Here is a 20,303-nt window from a genome sequence, read left to right as displayed (position 1 = left end):
AATTGTTGATTAGTTGAACTGCTCTTGGGTTTGAAAGGCTCAGTCATTTGAAATTTGCATGTTAGTAGCATCTATAGCTCCTCTCTAATCACCAGTTTTATCAAAGTAACCTATTATCAAAGGTTCTTTTGTAAATGCATAGACTTTTCTTGTACCCATGTTTATGGTTTGATTTCTACATGTGTTCCATAATTCTGCTAAACATTTTTCTGTGACTTCTTTTGTAGTGGAGCTAAAGGGAAGCCATATTTAAATTTGGAACAGTTGATGGAATTCCTAAACCAGAAACAAAGGGATCCAAGGCTTAATGAGATCCTTTTCCCACCCTTGAAGAGAGATCAAGTGCGCCAGCTTATTGAAAAATATGAGCCCAATAGGCAGTTTCTTGAAAGAGGTAAGGTGTGCCCCTAGTGTGTGGTTTTAATATATATCATCCTTTATATTATACTAATATTTTATACATGTGTGCAATGCATATTGTATGTTGATTCAGAGAGAGACGGTTAAGCTCCCTGGCGTTACGATTATTTCCAGATTTAGGGGCTAAAAGCTGTGCAATTTTTTCTCAAGCTTTTAGACCCTAAAAACCAGAAGGAAAAAAAAACATAAATACCACAGAGAGATCTGCAGCAGGTCCTGCATATCACTCACTCAGGCACGGGATTACTGCTCTGAGCTGTGGATTTCCGTCCCGAGCCTGACTCGGGATTGCCGCTAAGGAGGTTAATGCAGCTGAACCTCCACAATAGAATGTTCTGGTAAAGACATTTTGAACTTGGCGGTAGGTTTTTGAATGAGGATCGGTAATAAGCAATTGACTATAATATAGCCCAGTGACAGAGGGGTAAATTATGCATCAGTTAGTAGAATATTGGTAAAATTACCAAGTAGTCAATTGAAACATAGCATAGGCAGGTCAGTACTAGTTTAAGGAATCCGCAAAACCTATGTAGCATAATTAGGTGATTGAGAAAGCAGGAGGGGTAGAGGGAAGGGAAACGGGAGTTGAGGCAGGGACAGAGAGGTCACAATGTGTGTGTATGTATGTTTGATATAATATATGCCACTCTCCATTATTTTGTAAATTTTATTTACAGACCAAATGTCCATGGAAGGGTTCAGCCGTTTTCTAGGTGGGGATGAAAATAGCATTGTTCCTCCAGAAGCCTTGGATCTAAGTGATGACATGACACAGCCACTCACAAGTTACTTTATCAACTCTTCCCACAACACCTACCTCACTGGTGAGATAAGCATTAATAAAGTGAAGAAAAGACAGGATCTGTGTGTCTTGTATGTCCTTCCGTACCGCATACACTCCCTTTTGTCCACACCACTCTAACTGGCCACGGCACTGATTGGGTGTTTTGCGAGATTAAGAGCGTGTGCTGTGGTATGGAGTGCATGCTCCAGTGTGGCAGGTTGGCTTGAGCGCATGTGTGGTGGGATGACACACATGATGTCCGAAGCGATGGGGCATGCACTTTGCCCTGCACAGCATAGCATGCACCACCAGCTAGTCTGAAATAATTTGGTAAAGTTTGATTAGTACCTTATTTGCTATGCCTCTCATTAACGTTGTACAAAGTAAACACAGGAGAAGCATGGTAAAAGTTGTAAGTTGTGATTTGCCTCTTGGATGGCTCTAAAGGTATAGAGGACATTTTTTTTGGTTGAATGTAAAGTGTCAAGAAGTCAGTTAGAACAGAAGTAATGAAAAGTAATAGACAAGACCTGAAAGCTGTTTGAAACTGTAAGGAAAAGGAGAAGTGGCATTAGCTGAATAGTCAACATTGTTGATCTACAACTCTGCTGGTCATTTTGTATTGGATATTGAAGTTAGTCAGCTGTTATCTGACCGAATGGACTGCTACAAAGAGGACTGTTTGGAAGGTGGGCGTCCATGCTTGGGTTTTCTCCAGAAATCTACACACAGCACAAACATACAGGGGCATAACAAAACCATGTGTAACTGGTAGGAGTGGGGGAGTTGTAAATGCCAGGTACAACGCAACTTCAGATTGATAGGTGGCACCCATTATTTCTGACTTGTCCCGGAAACGGGATTAATTTTGTAAATTAATCACCTGCAAATCAATCCTGTTATTTATCAGGAGCAATTTGTACATGTAAACACTATGCAAATTCCCTTCATATTACCCATTGGTCTGATGGGAAATTGCATTGTGTGTACCTAGCATAATGGTATCCAGCTTCTGTTCCTCTAACTAGCACAGGAGAGAACACCTATCTACTCCAGCAGTCTCTTCTGCTCTCTCTCCGCTCTGCTGCTATCCTCTGGGACTATTTTGTAAAGGGATGCTGCTGCATACTAAATGGTTGCACTGAAGAGGAGAAATGAAAGTACTTGGTTTTGCAGCAGGGTTGTGTCCTCAGCTGTGCTACTCTGCATCTACACGTTTAGATATGGAGCATCAGGGGAGGGGATGCTTGAGTGACACTTAGTGAGAATAGGGATGGGAAGGTTATACTGCCACAATTGCTATAGTGAAAGGAAGGAGTTAGGAATTACTACACAAAGTGTGGTTAGTATAAATATTATTAATGATTATACTTGCCACACTTTACTATTAAAGGGGAGGTTGAGGAATTACTGGCTATGCTTGGTATGTGGGTTTAGAAGGGGTGCTACTGTAAACTGGAACACTGGACACAGGGGAGGAAGGGGGGCCCAACACACAGGCATGCATACTCTATATACATACACACACCATACGTTTATACTCATACTCCATACACACAATGCATTATACAATACATACATTGGCTGCCCACACACTGCACAAAGATTTTTAATCAATTTCAGCATGTAGTCGATTCACAATCTGTGTAGCTGCCGCCTTTCTCACTGCCACCAGCCCGCACGCATGCACGCACGCACGCACGCACGCACGCACACACACACGCACACGCACACGCACACGCACACGCACACACACACACACACACACACACACACACACACACACACACACACACACACACACCTGTGCTCCCCTGACCGGTAGCAGTACTCTCGCCTGTCCAGCTGGCGTGTCCTCCCAGTCCGGTGCTTTATTTTCATGCAGTGGGTCTCCTCCTCCCCGTGTCCCTCTTCTCTTCCTGATCATGTGACAAGCTAGTTTAAACACTACAGCTCTGGCGTGTATGCTGCCAGAGTTCTAATGTTTGAACTGCACCTTGTCACATGACGCGAATGAGAAGAGGACACACGGAGGAGGAGACCTGCCGCTTAAAGGATACCCCAACTGAAATGTGACATAATGAGATAGACATGTGTATGTACAGTGCCTAGCACACATATAACTATGCTGTGTTCCTTTTTTTATTTTTCTGCCTGAAAAAGTTAAATATAAGGTATGCAAGTGGCTGACTCAGTCCTGACTCAGACAGGAAGTGACTACAGTGTGACCCTCACTGATAAGAAATTCCTACTATAAAACACTTTCCTAGCAGAAAATGGCTTCTGAGAGCAAGAAAGAGGTAAAAAGGGGGAATTTCTTATCAGTGAGGGTCACACTGTAGTCACTTCCTGTCTGAGTCAGGACTGAGTCAGCCACTTCCATACCTGATATTTAACTCTTTCAGGCAGAGAAAGAAAAAAAGGAACACAGCATAGTTATTTGTATGCTAGGCACTGTACATATACTTGTCTATCTCATTATCTCACATTTCAGTTGGGGTATCCTTTAAGGCAGTGTTTTTCAACCGGTGTGCCGCGGCACACTAGTGTGCCGCGTCATGTTGCCCGGTGTGCCGTACAGGTCTGGCCTCTCGCCAGACCTGTACCTACTTTAGGGTGCAGAAGGGGGGAAGCGGTGCTAGAAGGAGGGGCAGTGGAGGCAGCAGTGGGGAGGGGGGAAATATCCCCCCCTCCCTCACCTGGGACCCCTCCTTTTGCCTATCTCCCCCTCCATTTAGCGGTGGCAAGTGCGGCTCGGCGGTGGGGAGGCATACGGAGAATTACTCACCACTTCCGCGTTCCAAGCGCCGGCAGCGTCCTGTCGTCACACATCTCCGCCTTCAATGCCGCCCACTGTGCTTCCTGATTAGCGGAAGCATAGTGGGCGGCATTGAAGGCAGAGATGTGTGACGACATGACGTTGCCGGCGCTTGGAACGCAGAAGTGGTGAGTAATTATCCGTATGCCTCCCCGCCGCCGAGCCGCACTTGCCACCGCTAAATGGAGGGGGAGAGAGGCAGAAGGAGGGGTCCCAGGTGAGGGAGGGGGGGGATATTTCCCCCCTCCCCACCGCTGCCTCCACTGCCCCTCCTTCTAGCGCTGCTTCCCCCCTCCTGGGCATCTATACTGGGGGGAACTGTACTAGCTATACTGGGGGCAACGGAACTAGCTACACTGGGGGCAACGAAACTAGCTATACTGGGGGCAACGAAACTACCTACACTGGGGGCAACTAAACTAGCTATACTGGGGGCAACTATACTAGCTATACTGTGCACTATACTGGGGCACTACCTACCTATACTGGGCACTACCTACCTATACTGGGCACTATGCTAGCTATACTGGGCACTATACTAGCTATACTGGGCACTTTACTGGCTATACTGGGGCACTACCTATCCATACTGGGACTATACTAGCTATACTGGGGCACTATACTAGTTATACTGGGGCACTTTTCTGGGGTAACTATACTAACCATACTGGGGCAACTAAACTCCCTATACTGGGGCAACTATGCTAGCTATGCAGCCGCCCCCCCCCCCAATAGCACGGCACTGTCCACTAGGTTGCGCAAACACCCGCGCCGCCGCCGCCGCCCCCCCCCCCCCCCCCCACCGCCATTCCCCCGGAGAAAAATATGGTCAAAGTGTTCCCCGGGCCGGAAAAGGTTGGGAACCACTGCTTTAAGGCATCAGACCCGGGAGGGCACACGCCAGCTGGATAGGTAAAGAGTTCTGCCGCCATTCTGCGTCGGTCATTGCTAAATCAAACGCCTCTAGAGATGCGTCCCTGACCCGCCAGAGATGCAGTAAAATTTTCCATCTTGTACAAATTAAACAATCGATTTCGTATGGAAATCTATCGGTGAGACGCTTGTGTTACCGATTTTACTGGAAACTCTTAGCTTGGCACAAAAAGGAGTGTGGAAATTATTTTTGTCTTGACTTAGTGTAAAGCAAAGTTTGCATGAGTTTTGTCTATTAATTTGGTCTTTGCCATTCATGGAGTTCATTGCAAGGATCTGGCATGATGAATGTGCCAAGTCTTGTTGGGCAAGCGCACTATATTTTGACAGTGGCAAACGTGTGCAAAGCAGAAGCTAATGTAGTACAATGTTATAAGGGAAACCAGCTACTTCAGGAGATGTTTAGATGGGCTTACAGCTACCCAACTCACTCAAGTTCTGCAGGGTGACCAATGTGATGATTTTCTGTAAACATCAAATAGTATCTTTTATGCTGTATTTAGCATTTTCTATTGACCTTGTATGTATCTTGTCATGTTATCTAGCTGGTCAGCTGACAGGGAACTCATCGGTGGAGATGTACAGACAGGTGCTGCTTACAGGCTGCCGCTGTATTGAGTTAGACTGCTGGAAAGGTCGCCCACAAGATGAAGAGCCCTTCATTACTCATGGCTTTACCATGACAACTGAAATACCATTTAAGGTATGGGCAATGGTCAGATCATACATCATTTGTTATCTAACTTCCTGGACTTAATAAGAGCAGGAAGATTTGAATTGTGATGATACCATTTATTGGCTAACTTAAAAAAAAAAAATATATATAGTAAACTTTTTGCTATTCCTGAAAGCTTAACGTAATAAGTTTTCTCTTTTCTACTACAGGAAGTAATTGAAGCAATTGCAGAAAGTGCTTTCAAAACCTCCCCATTTCCTGTTATTTTATCCTTTGAAAATCATGTTGATTCGTAAGTGTGAAGTTCCTTCAATGTTCTTACAATTGTTTTGTCTGTTACGTATGCTGTGTAAGCATTTGTCTTATCTTTTATACATTTATCTAATTTTCAGTGATTCTTTTATTTAATGATTAAGTAGAAAAATGTTCTTATGTCTTACGCAGTGCAAAGCAACAAGCCAAGATGGCTGAATATTGTAGGAATATATTTGGAGATGCACTTCTAACTGAACCACTGGAAAAATATCCTGTAAGGATTTATTTGATGTTCTTTACATGCTTTAGTTATTATTCCTTTTTCCTGCATTATTTCATTTTTGGCTGTGTGTTCATTAAGTGTAATCTTTCATTCTTGGTTTCGTACTTGTAATCCGTTTGTTTACTCACCATAGTTTGCCATACTGCTTAAAACATTTCTTTTTAGGATCCTTAATATGCCTATACAGTAAAATCTCATTATATGGAACTCTAATAGAGTAAACTTCTGGATATAGTAAACTCAATCCTCAGGTCCCAGCAAATGTATCTGCATATAAATATACTATGTATGACCAATTCTGATATAGTAAACTTCTGATATAGTAAACTACTTTTTCTTGTTGCTTGGAGTCTATTATAAAGGGGTTCTACTGTATTAGTATGTTAAAATTCTGAACAAAGCTTGCATTGTAATGGCATAGTTTGAAATGTGCACATAGACTGTCACAATTGTACTCTCGCTTGTTAAAAGTAAATCTCATGTAACAGGGCACGTCTTCTGACATAATCTGTCTACTAATGGAAGCATTGTAAAATGTGCTATAGTATCATTTCTTTGCTTACTCAGCACATACTGCTCCATTGACTTCACAGTGTCTCAGGCTGTGCATGGATTACTTTGGAATAGATGACTATCACAACCCTTATTTTTTACTGTATTTATTATTCATTTTACAAGCAAGCTTTGCTGTTTAGTGAATTATCATCATGAACTGTAATTTGTCTATAACTGCCACCTGGATTTGAGATCAGGTTTGTAACAACCATAGCTACTGTCTCCAGTACAATTACACTAACATCTGTTTGCTTGCGTATGCAAAATAAACAAAAGTGAGAAAATGCGGTATTAAGCATGTTATCTTCCAGCTTACTTTAATGAAAACCAGGGCTGGTTCTAGTTACAATGGGGCCCCAGATGTTCCCCTAATGACTAATCAGATGTGCCCCTAATGACTGAGAACCATGCTCTAGCCCTCCTGGCGGTTTGCTAAAAAATCGCCAGGGGGCAGCAAATCTCTTTTTTTAATTTTTTTTTTTTTTTTCATGTAGCGAGACAAAGTTTCGCTACATGATAGCCGCTGCTCAGCGGCATCCCCCCAGCCCCTCCGATCGCCTCCGGCGATCGACGATCAGGAGATCCCGTTCAAAGAACGGGATCTCCTGGAGGGCTTCCCCCGTCGCCATGGCGATGGGGCGGGATGACGTCATCGACGTCGTGACGTCAAAGGGGATTCCTATCCACCCCATAGAGCTGCCTGGCACTGATTGGCCAGGCAGCGCACGGGGTCTGGGGGGGGGGGCGGCTGCGGCGCGACGGATAGCGGCGGATCGGCGGGTAGCGGCGGCGATCGGGCACTGCACGCAGCTAGCAAAGTGCTAGCTGCGTGCAGCAAAAAAAAAATTATGCAAATCGGCCCAGCGGGGCCTGAGCGGTGCCTTCCGGCGGCATAGCCCGAGCTCAGCTCGGGCTTACCGCCAGGAAGGCTAGGCCAGCATTCGGCTAAGTTGATCCACTGGGCTGATTGCTAGCCGAGGCATTGAGTGGCAACGGGGGCCACTGTACATACACTAGATTCTTGGCAGAGACGATCATTTTAGGCGGTCTCATCTGATTGGGGTTATGAGACCTAGATGTTAAAGGGACTCAGAGCTCAGGGTATTAAAAAGATGTATACATTCCTGCGGCTTCTTCCAGCCCCATAAGCTCCGATCGCTCCCACACTGCTGTCCTCAGACTTCTGCAGCGCCGGTACCGGGTCCCTGCACTTCTGGCAGTCACAGCCAGTCTACGCATATCTCTCCAGCAGCTGCTGGGGAGATACGTAGAGGGGGCACTTCTCTTATGCCAGACTGGCTTTGACTGACGGAAGTGCAGCGACCTGGTACCGGCGCTGCAGAAGACTGAGGACAGCGGCGTGGGAGCGATCGGAGCTTATGGGGCTGGAGGTATGTATAAATCTTTTTAATACCCTGAGCTCTGGTACACTTTAAGAAAGTGTTATTTTAAGCATACGAAACAATAAAGTAGGGGTTACCATTGGGTTAAGTATACAAAGAGATAAGTACCGCATCACCTGCCGAAACCCATGTCAGAAAACAGATATTTTACAGTATTTTACCAGTATTCTAAATATCTGCTTTCTTATGCCAAATTTACCTTGAGCCAGTTTCAAATTGCATCTTTAAAGCGGAATATAACCCTGCATTTCAACTTTGCTCTAAAACATTATTTACAGTATATTATATGCAACCAGCATTTTTTTTTTACTAGACCAGCATTGGAAGGGAAACTTACAATTGACCCCCTTAAAGGGAACCTTAACTGGCGAGGAAAAATAAATTCACTTACCTGGGGGCTTTCCCAAGCCTCCTGCAGCCGTCCGGTGCCCGCGCCGGTCCTTCGGTGCCCTCCGGTCTCCCTCCGCCGCTAAGTTTCGTTTTCGGACGACTGCCAGTCGTCCTCGGGCCACTTCCGCATTCCTAGTCGTAAACTGCAGTAAAGCGCGTCCGCATGACGCGTTTGGCGTCATGCACATGACACGTTTGGCGTCATGCGGACGCGCTTTACTGCAGTTTACGACGAGGAATGCGGAAGAGGCCCGAGGACGACTGGCAGTCGTCCGAAAACGAAACTTAGCGGCGGAGGGAGACCGGAGGGCACCGAAGGACCGGCGCGGGCACCGGACGGCTGCAGGAGGCTTGGGAAAGCCCCCAGGTAAGTGATTTTTTTTTCCCCGCCGGTTAAGGTTCCCTTTAAATACTCTTTCTTATAATTAGATTCACCTGTGTATGTAGGTCGGGTCACTGAGCTTACCAAGCCAATTTGAGTTCCAATAATTTGTTCTAAAGGTTTTGGAATCGATAAAATGACAACAGTGCCCAAATGTATGCAATTGTTGTGCACTTTCTGTAAAAGCAATAAACTTAATTTCACTTCTCAAATATCACTGCGTGTCTCCTATATGATATACAGTTATTTAACTGACATTTTTTTTTTATCGTAACAACCAATGATTTAGACAGGAAAATCATGACAATTAACAACGTTGGCCAAACTTTCATATCCCACTGTATTACTGTAATTTTTAATTTGCGGACTTATAACTAGTGAGGGAAGCAAAACTGAAAAAATGCCCCCTTATTTCCAAATAAAATGTTGGGGCCATACATTGTATTAGGGAAAAATGTTAAACGTTTCAATAACCGGGACAAATGGACAAATAAAATGTGTGGGTTTTATAAACAGTAGAACATTTTATTTTAACACTATATTGGCCGAAAACTGAGAAATAATTAATTTTTTTCTTTTTTATTATTCCAATTTAAAAAGTCTTTAGAATAAAATAATTCTTAGCGTAATGTACCTCCCAAAGAAAGCCTAATTGGTGGCAAAAAAAAACCAAGATATAGATCATGTCGTTGTGATTAAGTTATTGGTGAAAGATTGGGAGGAGTGCTGACAGGTGTAAATTGCTGTGGTCTTAAAGGGGTAAAACCTCTCATTGGTCAAGTGGATAACTGACTGCTGTTTGGGCTTAGATCTCTAACCATCATCAAAGCAGGTGATTTGAGTGCATGCTCTTTGGTTTAAACTAAGCATCACCATAGAACCCAATACAAATTACAGCTCAGTAGTGCTGAGTACTTAGTATAGATGTCAATATGCAGCTATCTTTTACTGATAGTGGCTAATCCATATCCAAATGCAGGTACTCTAGCAATCACTAAAAACCAGTAGCCAGGACTCCGCTATACAAAAGCCTAGTTCCAGCACCTAAACCAAGCACTAGGGATGGTCAATGAGATGCAAATAAATCTGAGTTGATGCAGGATTATGCAAATTCTGAATACAAATGTATGCGGCTTAACATGGGGCTATCAAAGTCCACCTATTTGCATAGGTCTGTATCACCTTAGGACTATATGCGTATCATTGACCATCCCTGGAAAGCACTGGAGAAGTAACATCACTGTTGCAAATTACAGATGCAGAGGAGTCTCAATCTTCCAACTGTAATATTAAATACTTAACGCAGGAAGAAGTGAAGGCAAGACTAAATAAATTAAAAATAGACAAGGCACCTGGCCCGGATGGCATGCATCCTCGGGTCCTAAGGGAATTAAGTTCAGTTATAGATAAACCCCTTTATCTTATCTTTTGTGATTCTCTTTCAACTGGCAGAGTCCCAGTGGATTGGTGTACAGCTCACGTTTTCTCATTATTTAAGAAGGGCAAAAAAACAGATCCAGGAAATTATAGACCTGTAAGCTTAACATCAGTTGTATGCAAACTATTTGAAAGGTTACTAAGAGATGCTATACATTACTTCATAATAGAAAATATTCTTATTTCTCAGCATCAACATGGGTTTACTAAAGACAGGTCCTGTTTGACTAACATGCTCAGCTTTTATGAGGTAGTGAATGCTAATGTGGATATTGGGAATGCTGTAGATGTGATATACTTGGACTTTGCAAAGGCTTTCGACACTGTTCCACACAAAAGTCTGGTGCAAAAGTTGAGGGTGCAAGGACTGGGGAAGAGTCTGTGTGCATGGCTAGGGAACTGGCTAATGGACAGAAAACAAACAGTTGTAGTCAATGAGTCATGCTCAAAGTGGGTGACTGTAAGCAGTGGGGTCCCACAGGGGTCCGTACTGGGTCCAGTGCTCTTCAATTTATTTATTAATGACCTAGCAGATGCAGTAGTAAGCAATGTTGCTATTTTTGCAGATGACACAAAATTGTGCAGAATCATCAACTCACAGGATGATAGGGATATATTGCAACAGGATCTGGATAGGATGGCTGTATGGGCACATAAATTGCAGATGAAATTCAATGTTGAAAAATGTAAAGTCATGCATTTTGGTCGTTCCAATGGTCTAGCACCATACAAAATTAATGGGATGCGGTTGGGGACATCAAACTTGGAGAAGGACTTAGGAGTACTCATCGACAATAAGTTAAATAATCGTACTCAATGCCAGGCCGCTGCAGCTAAAGCTAACAAAATTTTGGGATGCATTAAAATGGAAATAAAAACTCGAGATGCTAGCATAATATTGCCCCTATTTAACTCTCTAGTAAGGCCACATCTGGAATATGGAATTCAGTTCTGGGCACCACATTACAGGAAAGACAATGCAGTTTTAGAGCAGGTGCAGAGACGAGCAACAACATTGATACGTTGGATGGAAGGTCTCAAATATCAAGAAAGGTTAGATAAACTGGGTTTATTTAGTCTAGAGAAAAGACGCCTTAGAGGGGATCTAATTAACATGTATAAATACATCAGAGGGCAATATAAAAGCTTGGCGGATGAGCTTTTTGTCCCTAGGCCTTCTCAAAGGACTAGAGGACATGATCTGCGCATGGAGGAAAAAAGTTTTAGCCATTTATTTAGTAAAGGGTTCTTTACAGTAAGAGTGATTAAGATGTGGAATGCATTGCCACAGGAAGTAATAATAATAATAATAATACCTTTTTTTGTATAGTGCTTTTCTCCTGTCGGACTCAAAGCGCTTGCGAGGCAGCCACTAGAGCGCACTCAGTAGGCAGTAGCAGTGTTAGGGAGTCTTGCCCAAAGAGCTCCTTACTGAATTACTAGTTATGGCAAATTCTATACCTGCATTTAAAGGGGGCTTAGATGCTTTCCTTGTGTTGAAAGACATCCATGGCTACAATTACTAGGTAATGCCCAATGATGTTGATCCAGGGATTTTATCTGATTGCCATCTGGAGTCGGGAATTAATTTTTTCCCTTTTGGGGCTAATTGGACCGTGCCTTGTGGGGGGTTTTCGCCTTCCTCTGGATCAACAGGGATATATGAGGGAGCAGGTTGGTGTTGTACTTTGTTCTCTGGTTGAACTCGATGGACGTATGTCTTTTTTCAACCCAAGTAACTATGTAACCCAATGGAAAGTTATTATTAGTATTAGATAATATTTTAGGAAGGTGGGGATAGAGTAGAGGGAGGCTAGAATAAACACTTATGGTTAGGAGGTCAGCCTAGATGCTAGATGAAATTTGGCCTAGGCAGCAGAAAACGACCACCTCTGCTGAAAATCTAGCATGTGCACAGCGGCCCCGTTGTCTCGCTGGTGTTCAGCTGGTAGATCACTACTACCAGGCGCTGGCCAAGAGCATTGTTCTCCTCACTCGCCCAACCTGCTGCATGAGATCAATCCTGTGCTGCTGCATTGGCCCTCCTCCCCCCAGCATAGCCACAGAACACGTCTCTAACCTGCAGCCTCATCCCTAAAATGTTACCCAAGGGATCAAGTCCCAATCTTTGCCAGGCGTTCCAGTGCTGAGGCTGTTTGAAAATATTTAACAATATTGTTGAATATGGTGTTCATGTCTGCTCCCCTCCATGTATGACGGTATTCATGGGAGCGTGGCTGCAAAACTAGAAAAGGGTCCCAGCCAGAAGCGGTGGGGTTGAGGAGGACACAGGAAGCCTCTGAACCATACATGTGGGTGAGCAAGCTACCTTTTTTTGTGGGGGAAGGGGCGGGGGTAGTCACAGATTCGTTTTAAATCAAGAAGTACCGTGCCAAACGGGATTCTTGTAATTCACATTAAAGAGTGTGTTTTCAGAATGTATCAAGTGATTGTTTAGTGCTAGGTATAGTACAGAGGGTCAGGGTGCATGCACACATCCAAATTTGATTGTCAATTTTGCCACTTCCATGTAGTATAGGAGCTTATCTACACTAGGGGCTTGATTCACTAAATTGTGATAACTCAAATATCACAACTTATCAAAGATATCACACCTTATGAAAAGATATCACACCTTATCAAGTTAACACGCCTTATCAGAGTAGCATAGTGAGCGCTACAAACCTATGCCTGCTAATTGGCGATGGCACTCGTCCTGTCCTGAGCCCCTGCGGATTCGTAGCGCTTGCTATGCTACTCTGATAAGACATGTTAACTTTGATAAGATGTAATAACTTTGATAAGGTGCGATATCTTTTCATAAGGCATGTTAACTTTGATAAGGTGTGATATCTTTTCATAAGGTGTGATATTTGAGTTATCACGGTTTAGTGAATCAAGCTCCATGTGTTCATAGTATTCAAAATCTGTTGTTTGTTTATACTGCATTGAAGTGGTAAAACTGGCCAGTCATTGGTAAATTAAAATTGGATGTGTGTGCGTCCTTACGCCTGGTACACAATTTCAACTTTGATTACCAATTTTCCCACCTCAATATTGTATGAGAGATTACCTACAAAATCTGTTCATAGTATTCAATATCTATTGGTCCTCCTACTACAGGGACGGTTAAAATAAGCCAATCAAAATTAAAGTTGTGCACCAAGGGAGTCACTGGTAGGAGGCATCATAGATGCTAACTTCCTTGGTATTACGGTTGCACTGTGAATCAGAAAAATCTTCTCCTAGTTAAGTGCTAAATATGCATATGCCGTTGGGTGAGTGTGACTCTTTCAGGCAGCCTATGATGACAATCATTTTTCTCTGTTCACCACACTGTGGTTTAAAGTATGCTATCCAAAGTGTGTGCCCTGTTTTGTATCAAATAATATATTTACCCAGAATACTGCATATTATCTCTTCTCTTTCTGTTCACTCTGCCATGCTTACACAATATCTGCTTATAATGTTAGTTCTCGTTCTCTCTCTCTCTCCTCCCCTACATGGCTTTTCACTTCTTGACATTCCATCTTTTTAGCTTCAACCTGGGGTGTCTCTTCCAAGCCCACAAGAACTCCTGGGGAAGATTTTAATAAAGAATAAGAAGAGACACAGAGTAGCAGTGAAGGGTCCGGAAGGCAGTGTGAAAAGAAGAGTCAGCGAACAGCCGTCCAATACTTACAGTGACACTTCCAGCGTGTGTGATTCTTCTGCAGGAGGTAAGTGATTGCACTTTTTTATGCATTCTGAAGGTTTCAGAGCAGAGATGGAAAAAAAAAACAAAAAAACTTTTGAATTGATTAAAGAGAACCCGAGGCGAGGTTCTAACAATGAAATCCCCATAGAGAGGCTGAGTCTGCTTATATTGCCCAGCCTCTATTGCCATTTAGATTCCCCCTAAGCCCCCCCTGCGCTCAACGAGACCCCATAATTCACAGCCGCGCTGCAGACACTGAGCGTGTCAGCAGCGGCTGTGTTTACCTTTGTAATGCCAGTCTCCGCTCTCCTCCGCCTCCTGCATCGCTCCGGTCCCCGCCCACGTCCCTTCCCTCCACGCTGATTGGAGGGAAGAGACGCGGGCGGGGACCGGAGCTCTGCAGGAGGCGGGGGAGAGCGGAGACTGACGTTACAAAGGTAAACACAGCCGCGCAGTGCGGCTGTGAATTATGGGGTCTCGCTGAGCGCAGGGGGGGGGGGGGGCACTTAGGGTGAATCTAAATAGCAACAGAAGCTGGGCTCTTTAGGCCGACCCAGCCTCTGTATGGGGATTTCATTCCCAGAACCCCGCCCCGGGTTCTCTTTCAATGGCAACTGAAGTGAGTGAATATGGAGGCTGCCATAAACAATGCCCATTGCCTAGCAGCCATGCTGATCTATTTGGCTGCAGTTGTGTCTGAATAACAACATAAACAAGCACTTAGTGGTGAAATGCGCCTGGTATAAACAATATAAATATTTGGGTCAGTATATAAACGTAAAAAACTCTCCTACCTTCATGCAGACGACTCAATATCAGTAAGAAAAAAGTACTTAATTGTGCACTAGGACAACACATTTTGCAGCCGCTTCATCAAGGTCAATAGAGTGCCTGCCAAAGAGGGGGTGGGAAAAGCGCCCTGATAGTGAGTCATCTACATGAAGGTAGGAGATTTTTTTACTTTAATATACTAACCCAAATATTTATATTGTTTATACCGGGTGCCTCCCACCAGTACGTTTTAGAAGAATAGTTACCCACCTGGGTCTTTATTGTTTTTTGTGTCTACTACATAAATCTCAACAATACATTTTGGGAGCAGCGACCAAAGAGATGCTCATTGTCACATACCCGGGGAGCTCTTTTCCTTGTGCCAGCTCTTTTCCTTGTTGAGTACCTGGGGAGCGTGAATCCGCTTTGGTGCCAGATGGGCGCAGCCCTGAGACCAGATCGGTGCTCCCCGAAGGCAACTGCTGAGTGCAAGTGGATAATCCGATGCAAGGTACAGGTGCAACAGAGAGTAGACGTAGTTAGGGATAAGCCAAGAGTTTGTTAACAGAAAATCAGTCCGAATCAGAAGAGGTACAGGAACGTAAGTCAAACGGATAGTCAAAGGAATGCCAAGGATCAAAGCCAGAATATCAGTTCACAAGGGAAAGTCTCTTAGGACACGGGAACCTGATGTGATGATCAGGCAACCAATCTGAGACCAGGAAGTCTTTTTAAAACGTAGTCCAGGAAATGAGCTCACATACAAACAGGGATGCAAAGCACATCCCAGCCACTAAATGGAACGGGAACATCTGAAAGTCCTAGAAGGGAAAACAGCTCTGTAGTCAGAAACCTGAGCTGGTGGGTTTCCATGGCCAACCACTTGCTGAGGCATTACACTCATAAGGTCGAATGGAGACGGTCTCTCCTCAAATGCGCAATGAGTGGTTTCTTAGATGGCAACCCAGCCTTGTGAATACCACTTTGCTTTATACATTGCCATACTCCACTTTCCTTAACATACTACACTATATTGGGCTCCCTGTGTCCCTGTGTTTTTTGCTTCCTACATAATCTTTGACCATAAACAAGCATGCATCTAATCCAGTCAGATCTGACAATAATGTCAGAAACACCTGATCTGTTGCATGCTTGTTCAAGGTCTATGGCTAAACCTATTAAAGGCAGATGATCAGTAGCATAGCCAGGCAGCTGGTATTGTTTACAAGGAAATAAATATGGCAGCCTCCATATCTCTCTCGCTTCAGTTTTCCTTCAATTCCTATAAGCTTTCCATAATAAAGAGAGTTTCTCTACATACAGTATCCTCAGTTGCCATAGAGAATGCAAGGAACTCCTCCAGTCATAGCTATTTTTGTACTAGGATCACAACCTAATGGAAACATAAATCCAGGTGCATATACTTTAGCAAGATAAATAGGTTATGTAGTTGGCCTTAGACAACAATAGGAAGATAATACAATGACTGACTATGAAGTACCTGTGAGGGACAGTCGGTGACATGACTATGTAAAAAGCACTGTGGAAGATGTTAGCTCTATATAAATACATAATAATAGTATTAAGGGAGAAGTATTGCTGAAAAACAGCAGTGTTTCATTACCAATAATGGACAGTCCATTGCAAAACTGCCTTGGGCTTCTCCCATACCACTGCCTCCCCCTCTTAGTAATGATTCCCTGGTGGAAATATATCACTTCTCCTCCTTAGGGGTTAGGAATTAAAGAGGAATTCTAGTCAGTCAGTGGAAAATTGCACTGTTTTGCTTTGTGGTATCACACCGCATGGTTTTCTATTGTCTTGATGTGTATGGTGCCTGGTCTCCTGCCCAAGCATCCTACACGACAATCTGTTGCAACTTGGTCTTGACCTCACTTTGTGCTCCTGGATCAAGGACTTACTCAAAAACAGGACGCAACTGGTGAAGCTTGGCAGCTGCTCCTCACAGGAAAGAACCACAAACACAGGTGCCCCGCAAGGGTGCGTACTGTCCCCAATCCTGTTTTCCCTTTACACAAACAGGTGCACATCAGCTGATAACTCGGTCAAGGTCATTAAATTTGCAGATGACACCACCATCCTGGGACTTATTGGCAGCGATGGGGAACATGCATACCGGAATGAGATTGAACGTATCTCCAGGTGGTGCAAGGACTACCAGCTTGTACTCAACGCAGTAAAGACAGTTGAGCTGATAGTGGACTTCAGAAGGCGCCTCCACACACTCGACCCAGTCTCCATTGAAGGCACCGACGTCTCCAGGGTGTCGAGTGTCCGCTTCCTAGGCACCACCATCACCAATGACTTGAAGTGGACTGAGAACACCACCAAGGTTCAGAAGAAGGCCCAGCAGAGGCTATTCTTCCTGAGGCAGCTGAAGAAATTTGGGATGCCGCGGGAACTGATGACAACTTTTTACACTGCCACCATTGAGTCTCTACTTTGCTCCTCCATAGTCGTCTGGTATGCAGGCGCCACTGCGAGTGACAGACTCAAGCTCCAGAGAGTAATCAATACTGCAGAGAGAATCATTGGGTCATCCCTTCCACCTCTGGACCTCCTACACACCTCTAGGCTGTGGTCGAGAGCAAATAAAATACGGAACGACCCCTCCCACCCCGGCAGTCACTACTTTGACCGCCTGCCTTTGGGTCGCCGCTACAGATCCATCCCCACCAAGACCACCAGACATTTAAATACTTTCTTTCCCCAAGCCGTCCGCCTGCTGAACTCGAGCTACCACCCTCGCGAAACACGATAGTCTCGCACTGCGGCCCAAATCAGGTTGCACCCTCTATCTAGTTATACCTGTTATGTAATCTCGCTGTTGCTTAAACAATATAGATGTCATTATTATTATTATCTTGCATTCTCTGTCTGTCTATTGTCTAAACTTTTCCATGCCGTGTGTACCACAAAAAATTCCGGGTGCGATACCTGTCGTACTCGGCGAATAAACTGATTCTGATTCTGATTCTTAGCAGCTTTCACTAAAGCATCATAAAATACAACCTCAAATGTTAGGAGAAGCAGGCACATGCAGCTCTAACACTTCCTCAACAAGAAATGTAGCTATACGATTCCCCCTAAACGCCTCATCTCACACACACTATACTACCCCCACCTTCCTTGTATATAATTACGTGCTCATCAGCATTGGGTCCCATAAGCAGGAGTTTGATCCTTAGATACTGACCAGGGTTCGAATCTTAGCTTTTTCTTTCCATTAAGCCAGCACCTATTATCTGAGGAGATCTTGGGCAAGACTCCCTAATACTGCTGCTGCTACTGCTGCCTATAAAGCACACCTTAGTAAATGCAGCTTTGGCACTTTGAGTCCGCCTGGAGAAAAGTGCAATATTACTCTGTGTTGTCTGTGTTATTGTCACATAATAAAGCAGCAGTTATTTCAAAGGTTTTGCTGCAGGAGAGGAAATGGCCACCAGACTGCTGCTGAAAGGGTCCCAGAGGTACAAGCGGGTCATTTAAACACTCTTTCACAGCTCTGCTCTACATTGGTTGTATGTTGTGGCATGTTACATGAAGGAGGGGGGATTCTACTACAGCAGGATCACAATGTACAGTATCTCTGAGGAACGGAACCCTGGGCCCTTTTGCAGAAGCACAGTTTGCACAATCCTGTATGATATTGTCCACCCATGACCACAATGAGGCACATTGTTCTGCCTCAAAAAGTTTTTCCTTGTTGCCCTGAATCATTGTTGTTTTGTGATATTTTGCACTTCTGTGCTGATAACTTTGTTTGCTGCAACAAGTAAAGAATACTACAAACACTTTTTTTGTCTGGACTAAGGATTGGTTTCCATTGGGTGCCGCGCCAGTTTCCAAATCCGACAGGACTCACGGTGCTGTTGCAAAGCTGCAGTTGAATCGCTAAAGCCGTGCCACGCACTATTCTGATGCAGCCTATTGGTTTCAATACAGATAATACCGCTCAGCACTGTGCTGTAGCAATTATGATTAAGGAGCAATTGCATCTCCGATACACATTAGCTTTCATGTCTCTGTCCGTAACTATGTTAAAATAAAGATGCGTACGAGAGGAATCTGTGCAGGATACAGCCGGTATATGGCTGATCATAGTTACATAGTTATTTGGGTTGAAAAAAAAAGACATACGTCCATCGAGTTCAACCAATGAACAAAGTACAACACCAGCCCGTTCCCTCACATACCCCTGTTGAACCAGGGGAAGGCGAAAAACCCTTACAAGGCATGGTCCAATTAACCCCAAAAGGGAAAAAATTCCTACCTGACTCCAGATGGCAATCGGATAAAATTCCTGGATTAACATCAATGGGCATTACCTAGTAATTGTAGCCATGGATGTCTTTCAACGCAAGGAAAGCATCTAAGCCCCCTTTAACCTTCTTGGCGGTATGGACGAGCTCAGCTTGTCCATGACCGCCGCTGTGCACCGCTCCGGCCCTACTGGGCCGATTTGCAAATTTTTTTTTTTTTAAACCCGCAGCTAGCACTTTGCTAGCTGCGTGTTGGATGCGATCGCCGCCGATGCGCCGCTACCCGCCGCGTAACAGGCCCCCCCCCCCAAGACCCCGTGCGCTTTGATGGCATCATTCCGTTCGTTGGGGGACGCTATGACGACGGGGGAAGCCCTAAAGGAAATCCCGTTCAGAACGGGATTTCCGGACGGGCTTGATCGCCGGCGGCGATCAGAGGGATGGGCGGGATGCCGCAGAGAGGGGGGGATCGTGTAGCTAGCGCTAGGCTAGCTGCATGATTTTAAAAAAGAAATGCAAAAAATACTGCTGCGCCGCCACCCTGTCGCAATCAATAGAACGCCAGGGTGGTTAAATGCAGGTATAGAATTTGCCATAACTACTTCCTGTGGCAATGCATTCCACATCTTAATCACTCTTACTGTAAAGAACCCTTTACTAAATAAATGGCTAAAACGTTTTTCCTCCATGCGCAGATCATGTCCTTTGAGAAGGCCTAGGGCCAAAAAGCTCATCCGCCAAGCTTTTATATTACCCTCTAATGTATTTATACATGTTAATAAGATCCTCTATAAGGCGTCTTTTCTCTAGACTAAATAAACCCAGTTTATGTAACCTTTCTTGGTAAGTGAAACCTTCCATCCCACGTATCAGTTTTGTTGCTTATCTCTGCACCTGCTCTAAAACTGCAATATATTTCCTGCAATGTGGTGCCCAGAACTGAATTCCATATTCCAGAAGTGGCCTTACTAGGTTAAACAGGTGCAATATTATGCTAGCATCTTGAGTTTTTATTTCCCTTGTAATGCATCCCAAAATTTTGTGAGCTTTAGCTGCAGTGTAAGACTAAGGAAGCAGGAGGAAATAAATTATATATAAAAGTACACATTTTATTAATGACCAAAATACAAAAACATATATATGTAAATCTATTTAAAATTGACCAGAACACACAGGTGTGCCACCATGTCTAGGCCAGATGGAAAGATGTAGGGGA

At 44.2% G+C, this 20,303-nt stretch overlaps 1 protein-coding gene across 1 annotated transcript in view; it reads left to right on the top strand.

The window, feature by feature from the left end:
• Positions 1-233: 233 nt before the first annotated feature.
• PLCB3 (phospholipase C beta 3) overlaps positions 234-20,303 on the top strand; it is a 201,313-nt gene continuing 181,243 nt past the window's right edge. The window contains exons 1-6 of the mRNA XM_068261207.1: positions 234-394; positions 1,098-1,244; positions 5,501-5,658; positions 5,841-5,923; positions 6,076-6,160; positions 13,875-14,055. Of these exons, the coding sequence (XP_068117308.1) occupies positions 268-394; positions 1,098-1,244; positions 5,501-5,658; positions 5,841-5,923; positions 6,076-6,160; positions 13,875-14,055 (781 nt within the window). The 5' untranslated portion in view covers positions 234-267. The remainder of the gene's footprint in view (positions 395-1,097; positions 1,245-5,500; positions 5,659-5,840; positions 5,924-6,075; positions 6,161-13,874; positions 14,056-20,303) is intronic.

This window comes from Hyperolius riggenbachi, chromosome 11 (genome assembly GCF_040937935.1).
Source record: "Hyperolius riggenbachi isolate aHypRig1 chromosome 11, aHypRig1.pri, whole genome shotgun sequence".
Classification (NCBI taxonomy): Eukaryota; Metazoa; Chordata; class Amphibia; order Anura; family Hyperoliidae; genus Hyperolius; species Hyperolius riggenbachi.
The sequence above is the reverse complement of the archived record's forward strand: the minus strand, read 5'-3'. Positions and strand labels throughout refer to the sequence as shown.